Source organism: Staurois parvus, unplaced genomic scaffold (assembly GCF_062004578.1).
Source record: "Staurois parvus isolate SC_StPar_1 unplaced genomic scaffold, SC_StPar_1.0 ptg000020l, whole genome shotgun sequence".
In the NCBI taxonomy this organism is placed as follows: domain Eukaryota; kingdom Metazoa; phylum Chordata; class Amphibia; order Anura; family Ranidae; genus Staurois; species Staurois parvus.
This window is the reverse complement of record NW_028317816.1, coordinates 8871171-8889512: the sequence shown is the minus strand read 5'-3', so window position 1 is coordinate 8889512 and position 18342 is coordinate 8871171. Positions and strand designations below refer to the sequence as shown.

At 39.8% G+C, this 18342-nt stretch overlaps 1 protein-coding gene across 1 annotated transcript in view; it reads right to left on the bottom strand.

Moving 5' to 3' along the window:
* Window positions 1–18342, bottom strand: part of VOPP1 (VOPP1 WW domain binding protein) — a 154491-nt gene that overhangs the window by 29839 nt on the left and 106310 nt on the right. The window contains exon 2 of the mRNA XM_089687260.1: window positions 13815–13873. Coding sequence (XP_089543386.1) covers window positions 13815–13873 — 59 coding nt within the window. The remainder of the gene's footprint in view (window positions 1–13814; window positions 13874–18342) is intronic.

Below are 18342 nucleotides of genomic sequence, written 5' to 3'. Positions count from 1 at the left end.
AATATTTTTATTGCACCCTTTTGACCTTTTAGTAATAAATCTTACTTTCTGAAAGTGTTGAACTGTTTCTAAAGCTCTTTAATGCAAACTAAAAATCCCTGTCTCTGAAGAGCGCTACTGTGTGTTTTAAAATGTCTGCATACATCTGTCTGCGGTGACATTATGTATACAAACGATTATTCACACATCATAGTGTTATTGCTAATATTGCCAAGTTTCTGCTTTCTCTGTACAAAAAGGAGGTGGTGGCAGTGTGAAGGGTTAATTGCGTAATTAACGTGACCCAGTAACAATCACTCCCAGGCTGCAGGTACACAGATTGTGGTCCATTAGCTGGAAAATCTTTGTGCAGGGTGCAGCTGGGCGTGGCATTGTTACGCACGTGACAACGCGGTTTTAGATTGGCTAGTCCTTTGGTCGCAAGTTTGGTAAGAAGTGCTGGGGTCTGACGCCGCGATCGTCACAAGAGGAAAAAACTTTCAGAGAGCTTGCTGTCTCAGGTTAGGATGCTCACAACAGACAGGAATACCCTCCAGTGGGTACCCAGCAAGTTAACATGCACCAATGGAAGAAGTTCTAGACCAAATGATAAAAGAGTCTAAATTTACTTATTGGTTTGCACTAAAAAAAACTGGCTAACATGTTTTGGGGGTCATCAGGGCTTCAAAAAAACACAATATAATATAAATGTAGCCCTGATGAAAGGGGAAGGATTTTCTGGTCCACAAAACATGTTGGTTGGGATCCTGCAGGGTACCCACTATAGGGTATTGCTGTCTATTGTGAGCAGCCCAAACTGAGCCAGTGAGTGCTCCAAATGTTTTTTTTCCTCTACTACTACTTTTTATAAACTCACATCAAAGTCTCAGTGCCTTTAGGATGCTATTTTCTTCACAACTCAAAATTTAGTTCAGTGGTCCTTTATTATTCACAGCTAAAGGTCATGAAGTTTATCCAAAGCATTTTGAAGGCCCCATATTAGTACTAGGAGACAAGACATACTATGAATGAAAAAAATCTAAGACCATAAATACAATGGCCTAAAGAAATATAGTATATTCCCTAAATATAGTATATTGATAAACAGGCTACGAACATATACAGCGCTGTGAAAAAGTATTTTCCCCCCTTCCTGATTTTTTTTACATATTTGGCACACTTAAATGATTCCGATCATCAAACAGTTTTATTATTACACAAAGATAACTTGAGTAAATACAAAATGCAATATTTAAATTATGATTTCATTTATTAAGGGAAAAAAGTTGTCCACACTTGCCTGGCCCTATGTGAAAAAGTAATTGCCCCCCTTGCTAAATCATGAATTTCACTTGCTACACCCAGACCTGATTACTGCCAGACCTGTTGAATCAGGAAACCACTTAAACAGAAGCTGTCTGACAAAGTGAAGCATGCTAAAATATCTAAAAAATCAAAACATCATGCCTCGATCTAAAGAAATAAAAAAACAGATGAGAAACAAAGTAATTGACATGTATCAGTCTGGAAAGGGTTACAAATCCCTTTCTAAGGCTTTGGGACTCCAGTGAACCACAGTGAGAGCCATTATCCACAAATGGAGAAAACTTGGAACAGTGGTGAACCTTCCCAGGAGTGGCTGGCCTACCAAAATTACTCCAAGAGAACAACAACTACTCATCATGGAGGTTATAAAAGAACCCAGAACAACATCTAAAGAACTGCAGGCCTCACTTGCCCTAATTAAGGTCAGTGTTCATAATTCAACAATAACAAAGAGACTGGGCAAAAATGGTATCCATTGGACAGTTCCAAAGCGAAAGCCACTGCTGACAAAAAAAAACACATTTGGCAAAAAACATCCCGAATATCCTTAAGACTTTTGGGCAAAAATTTTGTGCAACGATGAGACAAAAGTTGAACTTTTTGGATTTCATAAAAAGAACATCATGCCAACAATCAAGCATGATGGTGGCGTGTGATGTTCTGGGGCTTTTTGCAGCTTCAGGACATAGACAACTTTCCATAAATGATGGAAATCAGAATTTCTACCAGAAAATCCTGAAGGAGAATGTCTGACCATCAGTTCGTGACCTCAAGTTCAAGCGCACTTAGGTTATGCAGCAGGACAATGATCCAAAACATACTGGAAAATTCCTGGGGGGGAATGGATCAAAATAAACAGTAATAAGATTTTGGAGTGGCCTGGTCAAAGTCTGGACCTTTTGAGATGCTGTGGCATGACCTTAACCTCCCTGGCGGTATGATTATTTCCGATTTTTTGTGCTGAAAGCAGTACCATTTTTTTGCATGGAAATATGTAGTTTTTTATTGTAGGCTGTAATTTTTAGGAATAATTCACTGAAATCTGTCCGAACAAGAGTCTAGTAAACATCCCGGGTAGGATAAAATTTGAAACACGAAATCATAAATTATAATTTAATAAATAATCATAAAAAATAATAATATAATAATAATACATTTAATTCAATAATATAATCAAACCAAAAACACTGAAATTTGAAATACAGAGGCAAATTCGCACATCGCTGAGCAAAGTCGCAAAATCGTTTTCAGTGTCTGATGACGAATTTCTCCACAAATCATTATCACTCAATTCTGCAAGTGGTTCTGATTTACTATTGCTGTTCTCTAGCTGGGCTACAACCGCTTTTGACATAAAGGGACGCTTTTTGGACGCCATGGACTTTTCTAAGTTTCCAGGCAGAAAGAACAGTCAAAATGCAGGCAGGGCACAGGACAAAGCAGTAGGGACAAAATGTATGTGAAATGCATTGAAACAGCAATGTTTTACTATGTAATAAACATTTTTCAAAAAATTACATTTTTAAAAAATTTCAAATTTGCCGGCGTCACAGGGACCGAAACACGGACGCCGGATGCCGGCATCGGCCGGAGGAGATGGCCGGGGATGCTGCAGGGGACACATCATGGGAGCGAAGGACAAGGTAAATGCTGCAGGGACTCCCTGAGTAACGCCGCATGGTAAGCCCGAGTGTAGCTCGGGGTTACTGCTCTTGGTACTCAAATTTTACCCCGAGCTACACTTGGGAATACCGCTAAGGAGGTTAAACAGGCCGTTCATACTCTAAAACCCTCCAATGTGGCTGAATTAAAACAATTCTGCAAAGAACAGTGGGCCGAAATTCCTACAGAGTGATGTGAAAGACTCATTGCCAGCTGTTGCAAACACTTGATTGCAGTTGTTGCCGCCAAGGGTGGCACAACCAGTTATTAGTTTTAGGGGGCTATTACTTTTTCACATAGGGACAGGCAGGTTTGGATAGCTTTCTCCCATAATAAATTAAATCATCATTCAAAAACTGCATTTTGTATATACTCGGATTATCTTTGTATAATATTAATAATAAGAAATGATAATGTAATAGTAAGAAAATTGTAATACTAATAAACTAAAACCTTGCATATAAATATAATACTAATAGACTAAGAAATTACATATAAATAGGTTACAAATATGTTTAAAAAAATAGGTAAGAAAAGTTTTTACAACTTTTAACCTATTTATATGTAACTTCTACTAGTAACATACTGTATTTATTTGCAGGATCTTAGTTAATTAGTAGCACAACTTATTATTATTATATACAGAATTCATTTATATTATTATCACATAGACTAAATCATGGAAACCCATTTGTGATTTATTGGATATGTTTTTATATTAATTATACACATTTTATCATAATACCATATTTCTTTAGGGAGGGTTCACCCCACATGCAGTCCAGTGCATTATTTTCTGCATCAAAAATGCATGTACAGTAGGTTATAAGGTTTCCAATGGCATAGTTCACATAAAAAACTTAAACTCCAGTAAAAAAGTACATGATGCATTTTTTTCTGCACTGAACTGTACTGGAACGCAGTAAAACAGATACAAAACACACCAGAATGCACATGTCGCTACAGGAATGCATCAAAAAACACATCAAAAACTTGCATGCAGAAACACATGCGGACTGCATTTATATGGTGTGAACCGGTCCTTAGGCCCCTCTTTCATTTAATGAAATGAGAAATGGGGTGGCTGGTTTTAAAATGTGTGTTCACTCCTTAGCCAGTCTTCTCTTTGCTACACAGTTTAGCACTGATGGATGTGGTCTGAGAAAATGTGAAAACCATGCACAGTGCTGTAACAAAGCAATCCATTTTTTAAATCCCCATTTGCATTATGCATGCTGCATTCTATATTACACAGAAAAGGCATATAGTGAATCTGATTAAATATTCATTTTAAATCTCATCAATGTTCAGCATAGCTCTTTAAAGCTCTGGCTGGTATCCACATAATGATTGGAAAATCCAGTCCTACGTCAAATTCTTCCAGCATGGATGAATCAGGCATACTGCGGCTACACTGTATATCCTGTATCAGCACAAAATTCTTTTCTATTTTTGCTGCTTCATGGTTACTTCCTAACCACTTGCTGACCGCCAAACGTAGAAAAATGTCCTGTCAGCAAGTGTTCATAACAAGCTGCAGCCTTACGTTTGGTATCATTATTTCAATTGAAAAAATAATAAAAATAATAAACAAATGTAAAAGCACTTTGCATTCCACCCCTACACAAATAAAAACATGATTGTAGGATACATTACAGCAACTGGTATTAGATTGTGTATGTGTGTCCTAAAATTCTTTTTAATGTATTTTTTCCTAAAAATTTGTGTTTAGTAACTGGCTATGCAAATATTGTCTTACATAAAAAATCTCCAGCAGTCACCATTTTTTTCTCCAGGGTCTCTGCTTTAATACTGCCCATAGATGAGTCAGATTTTTCCTTTCAATGAAAAAAACGGTCTTGGTTCCTCCATTTACATAATATGGTTAGGAGAATCCTCCCTGCTGAGCAGCTATTGTATTTTAACAGTGGGGAAAGTTCCCTGCCATCAGAATACACAGGTCAGCTTTGCAGGATATAGCCTGCAGAGCTGATCAAGCAGGACAATTCAATCAGTAGATTGACTTCCATATAAAGACACTGGTCTTTATATGGATCGAAATTTAGCCAGACCCTGCTGAACCGGACACATTTTGATCCATGTATGGCCGGCGTAAGACCCTGGCCACACCAGCTGTTACTTGCCATGCGATTTGCCATGCCATGTGACTTGAAAATCGCATGGCAAGTCGCACCCTATTGTCCGCAATTACAGCGGTCATATCGATGCGCGTACTTTAGGTGCAATTTTCATAAACATTTGTGTCTTGCAAGCTGCAGATGTCTTGCAAGTCGCACCTAAAGTCGGAATACCATCCGACCTTGAATAGTGCGACTTTACTGGAAGTCGAAAAATTTAAAAGTCGAATCAGTGTGACCGGGGTGTAACCCCCATTTCTACACTCCATTGTGTGTAGAAATTAATTGATAGTAACTACTTGCAGGTGGTGTTACCAGAGAGATTGCATTAAACAGCTGAAGCAATTATAGCTAAGGTGTACACCTTATTATGACTTTTGCAGTTTGCACATGTATCACTAAGGGCCAGTTCACACCACATGCAGTCCAGTGTGTTTTTTTCTGCATCAAAAACACATTGATAGGAGGTGACATGGTCTCCAATGACATAGTTCACACCAGGGGCGGACTGACAACTCATGGGGCCCCCGGCCAATAGGGGATCATGGGGCCCCTGTGTCCTCGCCCACACTCAAAAAAGCCTATGAAAGGTACCAGGGACATCTCATGGGGCCCCCTACTGACCCCAGGCCCTCGGGCAATGCTCGAGTTCCCCAATGGTCAGTCCACCCCTGGTTCACACCAGTGCAGTCAGTTCCAGTGTGTTCCAGTTCCAGAAAAAAAGTAGAACATGCTGCATTTTTTCTGCTCTGAACTGTACTGGAACACAGTAAAATGCATAAAAAACGCACCAAAATGCACCGGAACGCACCAAAAACACACTGAAACGCACGTGTCTTTAAGTTGAAGAAAAAGAGAGGGGGAAAATGAACTGGAACGCATCAAAAACGTGTCAAATACAGAAATACATTCGGGACGCATCCGGACTGAATTTCTATGGTATGAACCAGCCTTAAATCTAAACTTTAAATAGCTAGTTCTCTGAGTATTCACAATTTATGGACAGTGAGGGTTATTCAAGGGAATTTATTGTGGCTTGGTATATATTATAGAGAAACGTCAGTAAGGGTGTGCTATACCCACGCACCAAACCCACTATAACCTAAAACTTAAATTTTTATTCATAACTGTGGAAAATCGATAATGTAGAAAATGAAAGGCAGTCATAACAATGCCAGGTATGTAACCTTAAAGGGCAATGCGGAATTAGTGCAAAAATACAAAATGACGGAACACATTTACAACTGCCCTCATTATAGGGAGATAATAACCAGACAGCAATTATGTCTTTAGCTGCTGTTGGTCAATCTTTCTGAGTGGAGATGTGTATAAGGGTAGGGTCTGTATCCTGGCCACTTAACACATCCCAAAGCTATGGATTAATATTAAAGGGTTACTGTGGTGATTAAAGGCTCAAATGCCCCTCGAAATCGAATATTCCACAGTATCCTTCAAGCCTGGAAAAAGAATACACTCCTATCAATCCACTATCCCCACCGGTCCGCAGAAATCTCCCTTTTCCTCCTACAACTAAATCCGCATTTCCCCAATAAATCTAAGTGACCATATTGCACAATAGAGAAAAAGAATTAAAACCACAAAAAATCCCTTAACCCAGCATGTTTCACCTAAAAGCAAAGCTTCATCAGGGTTGTACAGTACAGTCAAACAACAAAAAAGAAAAATTCAGAGCCAGCCAGCCTGCAAACAAACCGAATTAACCTGTCTAACAGTATGCGTTAAAACAGGAGTTTAGTGTACAGTACAGTGCATAGAGAACATGGAAAATGGAGGCTGCTTGTAGTGCAGATCTATTTATAATATGGGGTGGGGGCATGGCTATATCATCTCCTGTCTACATGTGATGTAATACGTGCGCCATGATGTAAACCTGCGCCATGACGTAAATAACTCTCATCTCCCATCCACGTGTGATGTCATACATGCGTCATGACGTCATTTTGCTCCATGATGTAAACCTGCATCATGACGTAAATAACTGTCCAAACATCAGAACGGCTCCAATGTCCTGATGCATGGTCTGCAATTCAATACAATCCACATATGAGTTTGATGCCTTCAAGTGGCCAGAAAGTGTATTACACCCTCCTACCTCCCTATAATAGGGGAGACAAATCACACTGCAAGCCATATTTTACCATTAACAAGACTTCCTATATATTATAGCACTAAAAAAGAAAATGTCTCTTTTTTAGTCAATAAATATATAATAATGCTTATATTCTTTATTCTCATATCCACCCAGTAGGTGGAACTTAAAAGCCCATTTAGATTTATGAAGTCCACTTCACTGTGTTAATCTGCACTGCATTAAGGCAGCTGATTCATTATGAATTGACTGCCAACGCACCACAGATGACCAGAAAACACACATAACTTTTTTATTCACAGACAAACACAATTCATAGGTAGTGGTATGCTGCTGCGTGCGATGCATTGGCCACTAATGTATAGTGCACTGGGGTTCCATTTATATAGGCAATGTCATTGCAACACACAACATCTAACCTAGTCCACACTCAGCTTTAGAAATCTTCTCCTGCACAGTAAAGCCTTGATCACACAACCATTCTGTTAGTTTTTCAGGTGGACTTGATAGGACTCCCCATTTATCTCTATAGACTGGTGGATGTAAACAGACTTGTGTCCATTTATACCCGCCTACCTCTGATCCGATTCAGTTTGCTAACAACAAACAGAAGGGGATCTGTCTTCCTCTGCATAGGTGGATCGAACCCTAGAGCAGAGTGGGCTCTGTCTGTGTCCGCTCAGTTTATGCAGAGCAGACACGGACAGAGCCCACTCTGTTCTAATGTACCTATCGTCTCCACCCTCTGCTCTGATCAGCAGAGGATCTCTGAGCGGATCCCCTGCTGATCGGAGCAGAGGATCTCTGAGCGGATCCCCTGCTGATCGGAGCAGAGTTTGCTACATGTGGGAAGGGCCTAACTCCCCTATACTTGAATAGGGCCATACTCCTAGTGTGCTGTAGTTTTTTTGCTGTAGCCAGCAAAAAAAAAAACACAGTGCCCAGCGGAAACACACTGTTGTACAAATCCAGAAGCATTGGACAGCAGTGGTGCTCATATCTCAGCAAAGAATGGTCTCTTTACATGGGAGGGGGGGTGTGTGCTGCTTGCAGTTTGTGATCCTAGCAACAGGGTCACTTTAACTGATAATTATACTGATACGATTTTCTACATTAAACCAATACGATCATCTAAAATATATTAACTATTTGAGCTCAGGAAGGTTTTATCCCATCATGACCAAGCCATTTTTTTTGCCTTTTTAGCACTGTGCTACTTTAACTAGTAATTGCTCAGTCATGCAACACTGCAACCAAATGAAGTTTATATAATTGTTTTCACACAGATAGAGATTTCTTTTGGTGGTATTTGATCACTACTGGGTTTTTTATTATATAAACAAAAAAAGATCAAACATTTCTAAAAAAAATATATTTTTTACTTTCTCCTATAAAACATAACAAAAAAAAAATTCTTTATAGTTTTAGGCCAAAATGTATGCTGCTACATGTCTTTGGTAAAAAAAAAAAATCCAATAAGTGTATATTGATTGGTTTGCATGATGGCATATATATTGGAATTTTTTTTTCATACTAGTAATTGCAGTGATACGCTATCTATAGTGGGACTGTGATAGTGACAGTCTGACACAAACTGACGCTGGAGGGAAACTGACTAAATGTCACTGACATCTCCAGTGACACTAATCCAGTGATCAGTGATAATACTATACACTGTAACAAAACTAATGACACTGGGGTAATCAAGGGGTTAAGTGGGTGCCTAAGTGTTAATGTGTGTAATGCCTGCTGTTTTTCTTACTACATATCTCTTTGTTTTTTCTCCCTGCTTTGCAGGGAGAAGAAACAGAGATTGTTCCCTTTGTAAAGAGCCCTGTGTTGATTGTCAACACAGGGCTCTGGGCTGTGATTGGACACAGATGATCAGCAGGTCCCAGCCATGAATCATTGGTCAGGACCTGCTGATGCACCTGTACCTGGACATAGGCGGCAACATACAGGTACATTGCTGTGTCTGTACAGGCTGCCTTCTGCAGTACATTGCAGATGGGTGATCTGCAAGTGGTTCAAAATAAATTATTTCACTGAGTGTCTTCTGGCAAATTAGTACCTGGCTGTTTGTACAATTGTATGTACTACATGTTCAGCAGTTTGGTTGCATTTCAAGTAATAAACACAATGTATATATGAGCTGTGTTTAAGGAACATGTCTAAATTATTATTATTATTCAAAAAGTTTCAGTGTAAGTAAAGCGATTCTATCTTCAACATACAGACATATTCACCCTTTATCAGATTATACTGTATGTCCAATTTCACAACCATTTAAAATGTGGTTGCTTTACTTTAAAAGTGAAAATTCAATTAGTTTAGTAAATAGTTTTCTTGTGCAAGAATGTTTTTTTTCTTGCACATGCATGGGTATTCAAAGTGAGCACAGCTTAAAATATGTAATTCTTTTAGTTTAGTAAACATTCAATTTTCAAAGGCAACATTCTCCTTTGGTAAATTAACCCCAATGTCTCCTTCATATAACAACTACAATATGCTTCATGAAACACATAATAACATTCATAATGTCCGCTTTTTCACATTTCTGATGCTCAGGAATGCAGCCAACCAAAAACAGAAGCTCGATAACCTGCCAAACAGTCAGGGAAACAGTCTACAGAGAAAGAGAGGATAAAAGTAGAATAATAGTGCCAGCTCAGCAACCATACTTCTACAAAGTCACACGGTCTGAATATACAGTTGTGACCAAAATTATTCAACCCCCACTGAAATTGAGTGTTTTGGCCAGTTTGACATTGCTTTTGATCATTCAGTCATCTTGCTTACATTTACATTAAAGAGGCACTTGTAGGTCAGACAAATATAACATAACAGTTATAATGAAATAACCACAAATGTCTTTTCTGTGCTCACAGCATTATCAGTTTTATTCAACCCCCAAGTGACATTCAATCTTAGTACTTAGTACAGCATCCTTTTACAGTTATAACAGCTTTTAAACGTGAAGCATAGCTTGACACAAGTGTCTTGCAGCGATCTACGGGTATCTTCGCCCATTCTTCATGGGCAAAGGCCTCCAGTTCAGTCACATTCTTAGGCTTGCGCACTGCAACTGCTTTCTTTAAGTCCCACCAGAGGTTCTCAATCGGATTTAAGTCTGGTGACTGCGATGGCCACTCCAAAATGTTCCAGCCTTTCCTCTGCAACCATGCTCTAGTGGACTTGGAGGTATGCTTGGGATCATTGTCCTGTTGAAAGGTCCAACGTCTCCCAAGCCTCAGGTGTGTGACGGACTGCATCACGTTTCCATCCAATATCTCCTGGTACTGAAGAGAATTCATGGTACCTTGCACACGCTGAAGCTTCCCTGTACCTGCAGAAGCAAAACAGCCCCAAAGCATGATTGACCCTCCACCATGCTTCACAGTAGGCAAGGTGTTCTTTTCATCATAGGCCTTGTTCTTCCTCCTCCAAACATAGCGTTGATCCATGGGCCCAAACAGTTCTAATTTTGTTTCATCAGTCCACAGAACACTATCCCACAACTTTTGTGGTTTGTCCACATGGCTTTTGGCATACTGCAGTCGACTCTTCTTATTCTTTGGAGACAGCAAGGGGGTACGCCTGGGAGTTCTGGCACGGAGGCCTTCATTACGCAGTGTGCGTCTTATTGTCTGGGCTGAAACTTCTGTACCCACATCTGACAAATCTTTTCTCAGTTCCTCAGCAGTCACACGGGGACTTCTCTCCACTCTACGCTTCAGGTAGCGCACAGCAGTCGAAGTCAGCATCTTCTTTCTGCCACGACCAGGTAGCGTTTCAACAGTGCCCTTTGCCTTGAATTTGCGAATGATGCTTCCTAAGGTGTCTCTTGGTATGTTTAACATCTTTGCAATCTTCTTATAGCCATTGCCCTTCCTGTGAAGAGAAATCACCTCTTCTCTTGTCTTCCTGGACCATTCTCTTGCCTTCACCATGTTTGTAACCACACCAGTAAATGTCTAGAAGGAGCTGAGTATCACAGTCATTTTAAAGCTGCCTAATTGGTGCTTATTATGCTTGATTGCTGCTCGGTGACATCCACAGGTGTTTTCAATACCTGATGGAAAGCACCTGTATGAACCTCTGTTCTTCAGAGTGGTAGTCTTTAAGGGGTTGAATAATTGTGGCAATGAAGAAACCACATAAGAACCATTTACTACTGTATTACATAAACAATTGATGTCATTTTAGTTGCATTTGGGTAGTTACAACGTCCTTGTAGGATTTGATTCTGAATACAATTCCAAATGTACACTATAGTCCCTAAACCCCTTTACAGCATTGGGGGTTGAATAATTTTGGTCACAACTGTAATTGATGAGCAAAGACTTAGAAAATTATACCAGATACTTTCAGTTTAACAAGTAAAAGTGAATGTAAGATTGTATGATTACCATTTTCTGTTATGATAAAGTGGACTTCATATTGTTCTAAAGAGCCTGGAAATACAAAAGATCGGACTGAACACGCGTTTAGAAAACCTGATGTAAAGCTACGTTCACACTAGCTCTGTCAGCAGGCATCAGACAGGCGTTTGGGAAGCGGTTTTAACGCTTCTTAAACACCTCTGAAAATTCTGCACATGGCAGCACACAGTGCTGTTCACACGGAAGCGTTAGCGTCATGGCAAAACAGACGCCTCTGGTCAAGTCAGGAGGAGTTGAAGTCTCCCATTCAAGTCTATGGTGCTGCTCCGCAAACGCCTGGCCGGCGTTTTCAGTACAGTTGCGACACGGTTGCGATGGCATTTGCGGAGCGTTTATACCATATAAACTTCATTATAGGCGTTTGTGGTGCAGTTTTATCGCTTGGCAAACACCTACCAACCGCCGCAAAACTGCGCATATGGCGTTTTTGGAGCGCTTGCGGAGCGTTAAAAACGCTTCACAAACGCCTGTCTAACGCTTGTCAAATGCTCTAGGGGCGTTTGGCAAGAGTTAGAAATAAAGTCAAGTGTGAACGAGCCCTAACATTTATTTGCCAACCTCTACTGCTGTATGTGTGACCTTGTTTCTTATAAAAAGTTTGAAACAAAAGTGCATATAGCCAAGATCGCATTTACAAAAAGGATCTGTTTTTGCCGTACGTGCTGGAAAAAACACTAAAATACATGATCCACCTATGTGACAGCCCCCTTTTTACAAAACGCTGGATTATTACAGCAAGAAAAAAAACACTTTGAGATGAAATCATAAAAATAATTCAATAAATAGTGCCGTGCAATAGACAATCCAATAAATAGAGTGCAATTTGCAGTGTTATGTGACAATATGTAAAGAGCATAAAGCCATTCCAATATGTGCATCAGCTATAAATAACTCATAAATTAGAAGTAATCCTTGTATACGATATCTTCAATATACAGTGACTTTACATTTTTTGCAAATCCATATTCATTTCTTCCATGTGCAAAAACACCCTTTTTGTGCTCCTCCACCACTGTCATACATATATACTCTCACCTCCTTATATGACCTACAAGTATTAGGTCAAATAACACTTTCACTTTAATCTGGGTAGGTACAGGCTCTTTGTAACTTCCCTCTCCTCCACGTTCAGCTCCATTGGGTTCCTCCTAGTTCTTATCCATCATATCCTCCGCCATGTAGAAAAAGAACGTCAAGCCGCAATACTGGAAGTTTACGTGCTGCCATTTTGTGAACCATCAGTATCCAGTGTTAGACAAAAGGTTTTTTTACTGTAGTGTCCCAGCAGGACACATTTTAATGTGAGTGCACTTCTTTTCTTTGTAATAAATATTGGCAAACCTAAATGCTACACTAGGTTGAGCTCGTAAACTTCCAGTATTGCGGCTTGACGTTCTTTTTCTACATGGCGGAGGATATGATGGATAAGAACTAGGAGGAACCCTCTGGAGCTGAATGTGGCGGAGAGGGAAGTTACAAAGAGCCTGTACCTACCCAGGTTAAAGAGAAAGCGTTATTTGACCTAATACTTGTAGGTCATATAAGGAGGTGAGAGTATATATGTATGACAGTGGTGGAGGAGCACAAAAAGTGTGTTTTTGCACATGGAAAAAATGAATATGGATTTGCACAAGATTTAAAGTCACTGTGTATTGAAGATATCGTATACAAGGATTACTTCTAATTTATGAGTTATTTATAGCTCATGCTCATATTGGAATGGCTTTATGCACTTTACATATTGTCACGTAACACTGCAAATTGCACTTTATTTATTGGATTGTCTATTGCGCGCCACTGTTTATTGAATTATTGTATACATGTGAAGTGTCAGCATCATTGATACACATAGGAAGCTGGAATCGGCTAATGGAGCTGAAGCTTTTGATTGGTAAATCATAAAATACTTACCGTGGCCCTTTAGCTGTTGTTAAACTACATGTCCCATGAGGCATTGCAAAACTGACACAGGCAGAGGCATGATGGGACTAGTAGTTCTGCAACAGCTGGCAGGACGCAGTTGCTCACCCTGTATAGTAATTCAAAGTTGAAAGATGCATAAGGACAAAAAAAACTTAGTAGTAGCAGTGACATTTTAAACTTGTTAACATCCTTTTTATAAACACTAGGAAACAACAAAAACATATTATTACTTACATGTAATATGATGGATATAAACCTTCAAAGTACCAGCAATGTTTTTTGGCTTCTGTGCACTGAAAAAAAACAAAATATGACAACATTATTAAATGATCACATTGCCTAAACCACATTTATACCTTTCAGAATATAACAAAAATGTTTTTTCTTTTAATTTTTAAAAATATATTTCAGGACAGAAGCATAAAGGAAAACATTAACATTACTTGCAGCCTCTATTCATAGATGTTCATACTATGTATGAGTTTTCATGGCTGCCATTATACAGTACTAGTCGCTGAACTGCATAATGGGTTTTATGGAAAATAATTAGTCATTTGGATAATTTTCTATCTGTTGCACTTTCAACCAGTATGGATCTATAATATTTCTGTATTTTGTGGTTTTCTTTTAGAAATAAATTATCTTGCACCAAGCCTTTTGTGATTCTTTATCTCTCTAGAGAAGCTCTTAGATAAATATACATGCCATATCTAGTTTATTTGACAGTCAAAATGTCTAGAATGATGTGCAATTTTGTCTTTCTAAAGAGGATGAATCCCTTGCTTGCTGGGATTGTGTAATATCATTTTAGGAAACTAAAGTGCAAAGTCATAAATACAGTTTTTAAGGAATAAAGTTCAAACAGTGAAAAAGCTGCTGAAAACAATATGATGGACGCTACATCATATTTTCTTGCACTGCTCATTACTATGTCCTTTTTGGTCTGATGTCCATAGATCATCTTCTCAGCCAACATCAGCAGATTTAGGGATGAAACCCATTAGCTATCTACTTCACGTCAACAAGGTTCCAATGACACACAATAAGCTTGGGCACAGGTGTCAAACTGGCAGCCCTCCAGCTGTTGCAAACTACAAATCCCATGAGGCATTGCAAGGCTGACAGTTACAAGCATGAATCCCACAAGCACAGTACTTGCAGTTCCACAATAGCTCAAGGGCCGTCAGTTTGACACCCCTGTAGGAAACGAGGGCACACAGGGGGCCAGGACATGGATTGAATCAGTTCAGCAGGATGGAGGTTAATTACAGTAAAAATGCTCTGTGCGGCTGTCTGCAGCAGCTGAAAACCAGTTTCTATTCCTCTCCCTCCCTCCAGCTTTCAGCTGCTCGAGGGAGAGACACATAGGGCATCGTTACTGTAATTAATCCCTGCCCCATCAAACCAATCCCCTTCCCTGCCCTGTCTATATTAGACTCCCTCCTGTGTGTGCCCCATGTGACTGGCAGGGGAGATGAGACTGGAAGAGGAGGAAATGGGATGGTAGGAAGGGACTGGAAGAGGAGGAGGACATGGGATGGAGGAGGAGAATGTGGGAAGGTGGAGATGGGATTGGAGGAGGAGGATATAGGACTGGAGGAGGAGAAAATAATAGAGGAGGAGGACATGGAATAGAGGAGGAGGAGGATGTAGAATGGAGGAGATGAGACTGGAAGAGGAGGAACTTGGATAGGAGAGATAAGACTAGAAGAGATGGACATGGGATGGGGGGAAGGAACTGGAGGAGAAGGACATAGGATGGAGAAGGACATGGTATGGAGGACATAGGATGGAGGAGGAGGAGGACATGGGATGAAGGAGATGGGACTGGAGGAGGAGGAGCACATGGGATGGAGGATATATTAAGTTGTAAGAGTGGGTGCACTGAAGGACTCAGGATGGCCAGTGGGAGAATTCAGTGGGACATCCAATGGGACCTGGGGAATATCGGTGGTCAGGCCTGGTGGGGCCCAGGCCTAAAGCTGTGTAAGGGGCCCAGAAATTTCTGCTGGCTGTCCTGCTGGCAATGAAGAAGAATTTTACTTATCTATACTCATTTATATGCTTACAGACCTTTACTTGCCTATACTCAACATTACTCAGGTCTTTGCACAAACTTTTTGGCCCCTTGCACAGGGGAGTCACAAGTTCCTGAGTAAACATCAGTAAATGTAGTGACTCAGTGAGATGCTCTCAGGATACTGGCCCTTGAGAATTACAGAAAACCTAGATAAAGGTGAACATGGTGAATGTTCTGTTTTTAGCACAGCTGCAGTGTTTGCTGAATAGCATTAGAAGGCCATGGTAGCACCACGGGCCTGGACAGCACTAACAACCTAATAATGGGTCAAACCGCCACAATTCACCTGAAATAAGGAAATACAGTGGATATAAAAAGTCTGCACACTCTTGTTAAAATGTCAGGTTTCTGTGATGTAAAAAAATGAGACAAAGATAAATCATTTCATAACTTTTACCACCTTTAATTAATGACTTATAAACTGTACAACTCAATTGAAAAACTGAAAATAATGTGGTTGCATAAGTGTGGACACCCTTATAACTGGGGATGTAGCTGTGTTCAGAATTAAGCAATCACATTCAAAATCATGTTAAATAGGAGTCAGTACACACCTGCCATCATTTAAAGTACAGCCCTAAATAAAGTTCAGCTGTTCTAGTTGGTCTTTTCTGACATTATCTTAGTCGCATCCTACAGAAAAAGCCATGGTCCGCAGAGAGCTTCCAAAGTATCAGAGGGATCTCATTGTTAAAAGGTATTGTCAGGAGAAGGGTACAAAAGAATTTCCAAGACATTAGATATACCATGGAACACAGTGAAGACAGTCATCATCAAGTGGAGAAAATATGGCGCAATAGTGACATTATCAAGAACTGGACGTCCCTCCAAAATTGTTGAATAGACGAGAAGAAAACCAGTCTGGAAGGCTGCCAAGAGTCCTACAGCAACATTAAAGGAGCTGCAGGAATATCTTGCAAGTACTGGCTGTGTGGTACATGTGACAACAATCTCCCGTATTCTTCATATGTCTGGGCTATGGGGTAGATTGGCAAAATGGAAGCCTTTTCTTACGAAGATAAACATCCAAGCCTGGCTAAATTTTGCAAAAACACATCTGAAGTCTCCCAAAAGCATGTGGGAAAATGTGTTATGGTCTGATGAAACCAAGGTTGAAATTTTTTGGCCATAATTCCAAAAGATATGTTTGGCACAAAAATAACACTGCACATCACCAAAAGAACACCATACCCACAGTGAAGCATGGTGGTGGCAGCATCATGCTTTGGGACTGTTTTTCTTCACCTGGAACTGGGGCCTTAGTCAAGGTAGAGGGAATTATGAACAGTTCAAAATACCAGTCAATATTGGCACAAAAACCTTCAGGCTTCTGCTAGAAAGCTGAACACGAAGAGGAACTTAATATTTAAACATGACAACGACCCAAAGCATACATCCAAATCAACAAAGGAATGACTTCACCAGAAGAAGATTATAGTTTTGCAATGGCCCAGCCAGAGCCCAGACCTGAATCCGATGGAAAATCTGTGGGGTGATCTGAAGAGGGCTGCGCACAGGAGATGCCTTTGCAATCTGACAGATGTGGAGTGTTTTTGCAAGGAAGAGTGGGCAATTGTCAATCAAGATGTGCCATGCTGATAGACTCATACCCAAAAGGAGTGCTGTAATAAAATCAAAAGGTGCTTCAACAAAGTATTAGTTCAATGGTGTGCACACTTATGCAACCATATTATTTCAGTTTTTTTTATTTTACTTCCCTCCACCTAAAAGATTTCAGTCTGTTGTTCAACTACGGTAAGTTGTACAGTTTATAGGTTACATTAAAGGTGGAAAAAGTTCTGAAATGATTTATCTTTGTCTAATTTTTTTACAACACAGAAATCTGACATTTTAACAGGGGTGTGTAGACTTTTTATATCCACTGTACATACTGGGTAGAATTTGAGAGGGTTAACCTTTCATTTTTTTACTTTATTGTTAACAATACTGAAAATATAATCAATACATAATAAAACTGTAATCATCAATACCTTCTCAGACAATACCGAATACATTTTTCATTCATGTCTGCTTCTTGCATTTAATATCTACAGCAGGCAGATTGTTCTGTTCTACTGTAGAGGCTCAGTTAGAGCCATGCCCTGGGCATGGAATGTATGAGGTCTTTTTTTTACAAGCAACTCCCACGCCGCTGGATGCTAATTAGGGACTATGCAAAGGGAAGTATAATGATCTGCCTCCATGTCAAACAGAAAATAAAGTTCAGCTTTGGTAGATGCTATTATGTCTGCAGACAGACAATCAGCTTGCTACATGTGAGAAGCGTACTCTCCTGTTGTGACTCAGATTGATCTTTACTGCCAGGATGTTACTATGGAGCTTGCCACAGCTGGTTCCCTCACTCCGCTCTGTGCTTTTCTCAGATACTCGGGCATCACTGATATCCAATTTATAACTGGAAATGAAAATGTACTGGGGAGGGGTTGGGGAAATAAGGAAAAAATGGTATAAATGAAGGCAAACAGCTACATTTACAGCTAAAATGTGTGTGAAGTGTTGTATTTCCAAAATAATTGTAGTTTTTATAGTCGTCAGTACTGCCAGGATCTGACCACAAGTGCCAACTCACATATGGCAGTAAAATAGGAGTGCATATTACAAATAGGTTATCCCTGGTTGGTAACTCATTTCACAGGGATGGCAAGTATGGTCCAGGAGTTG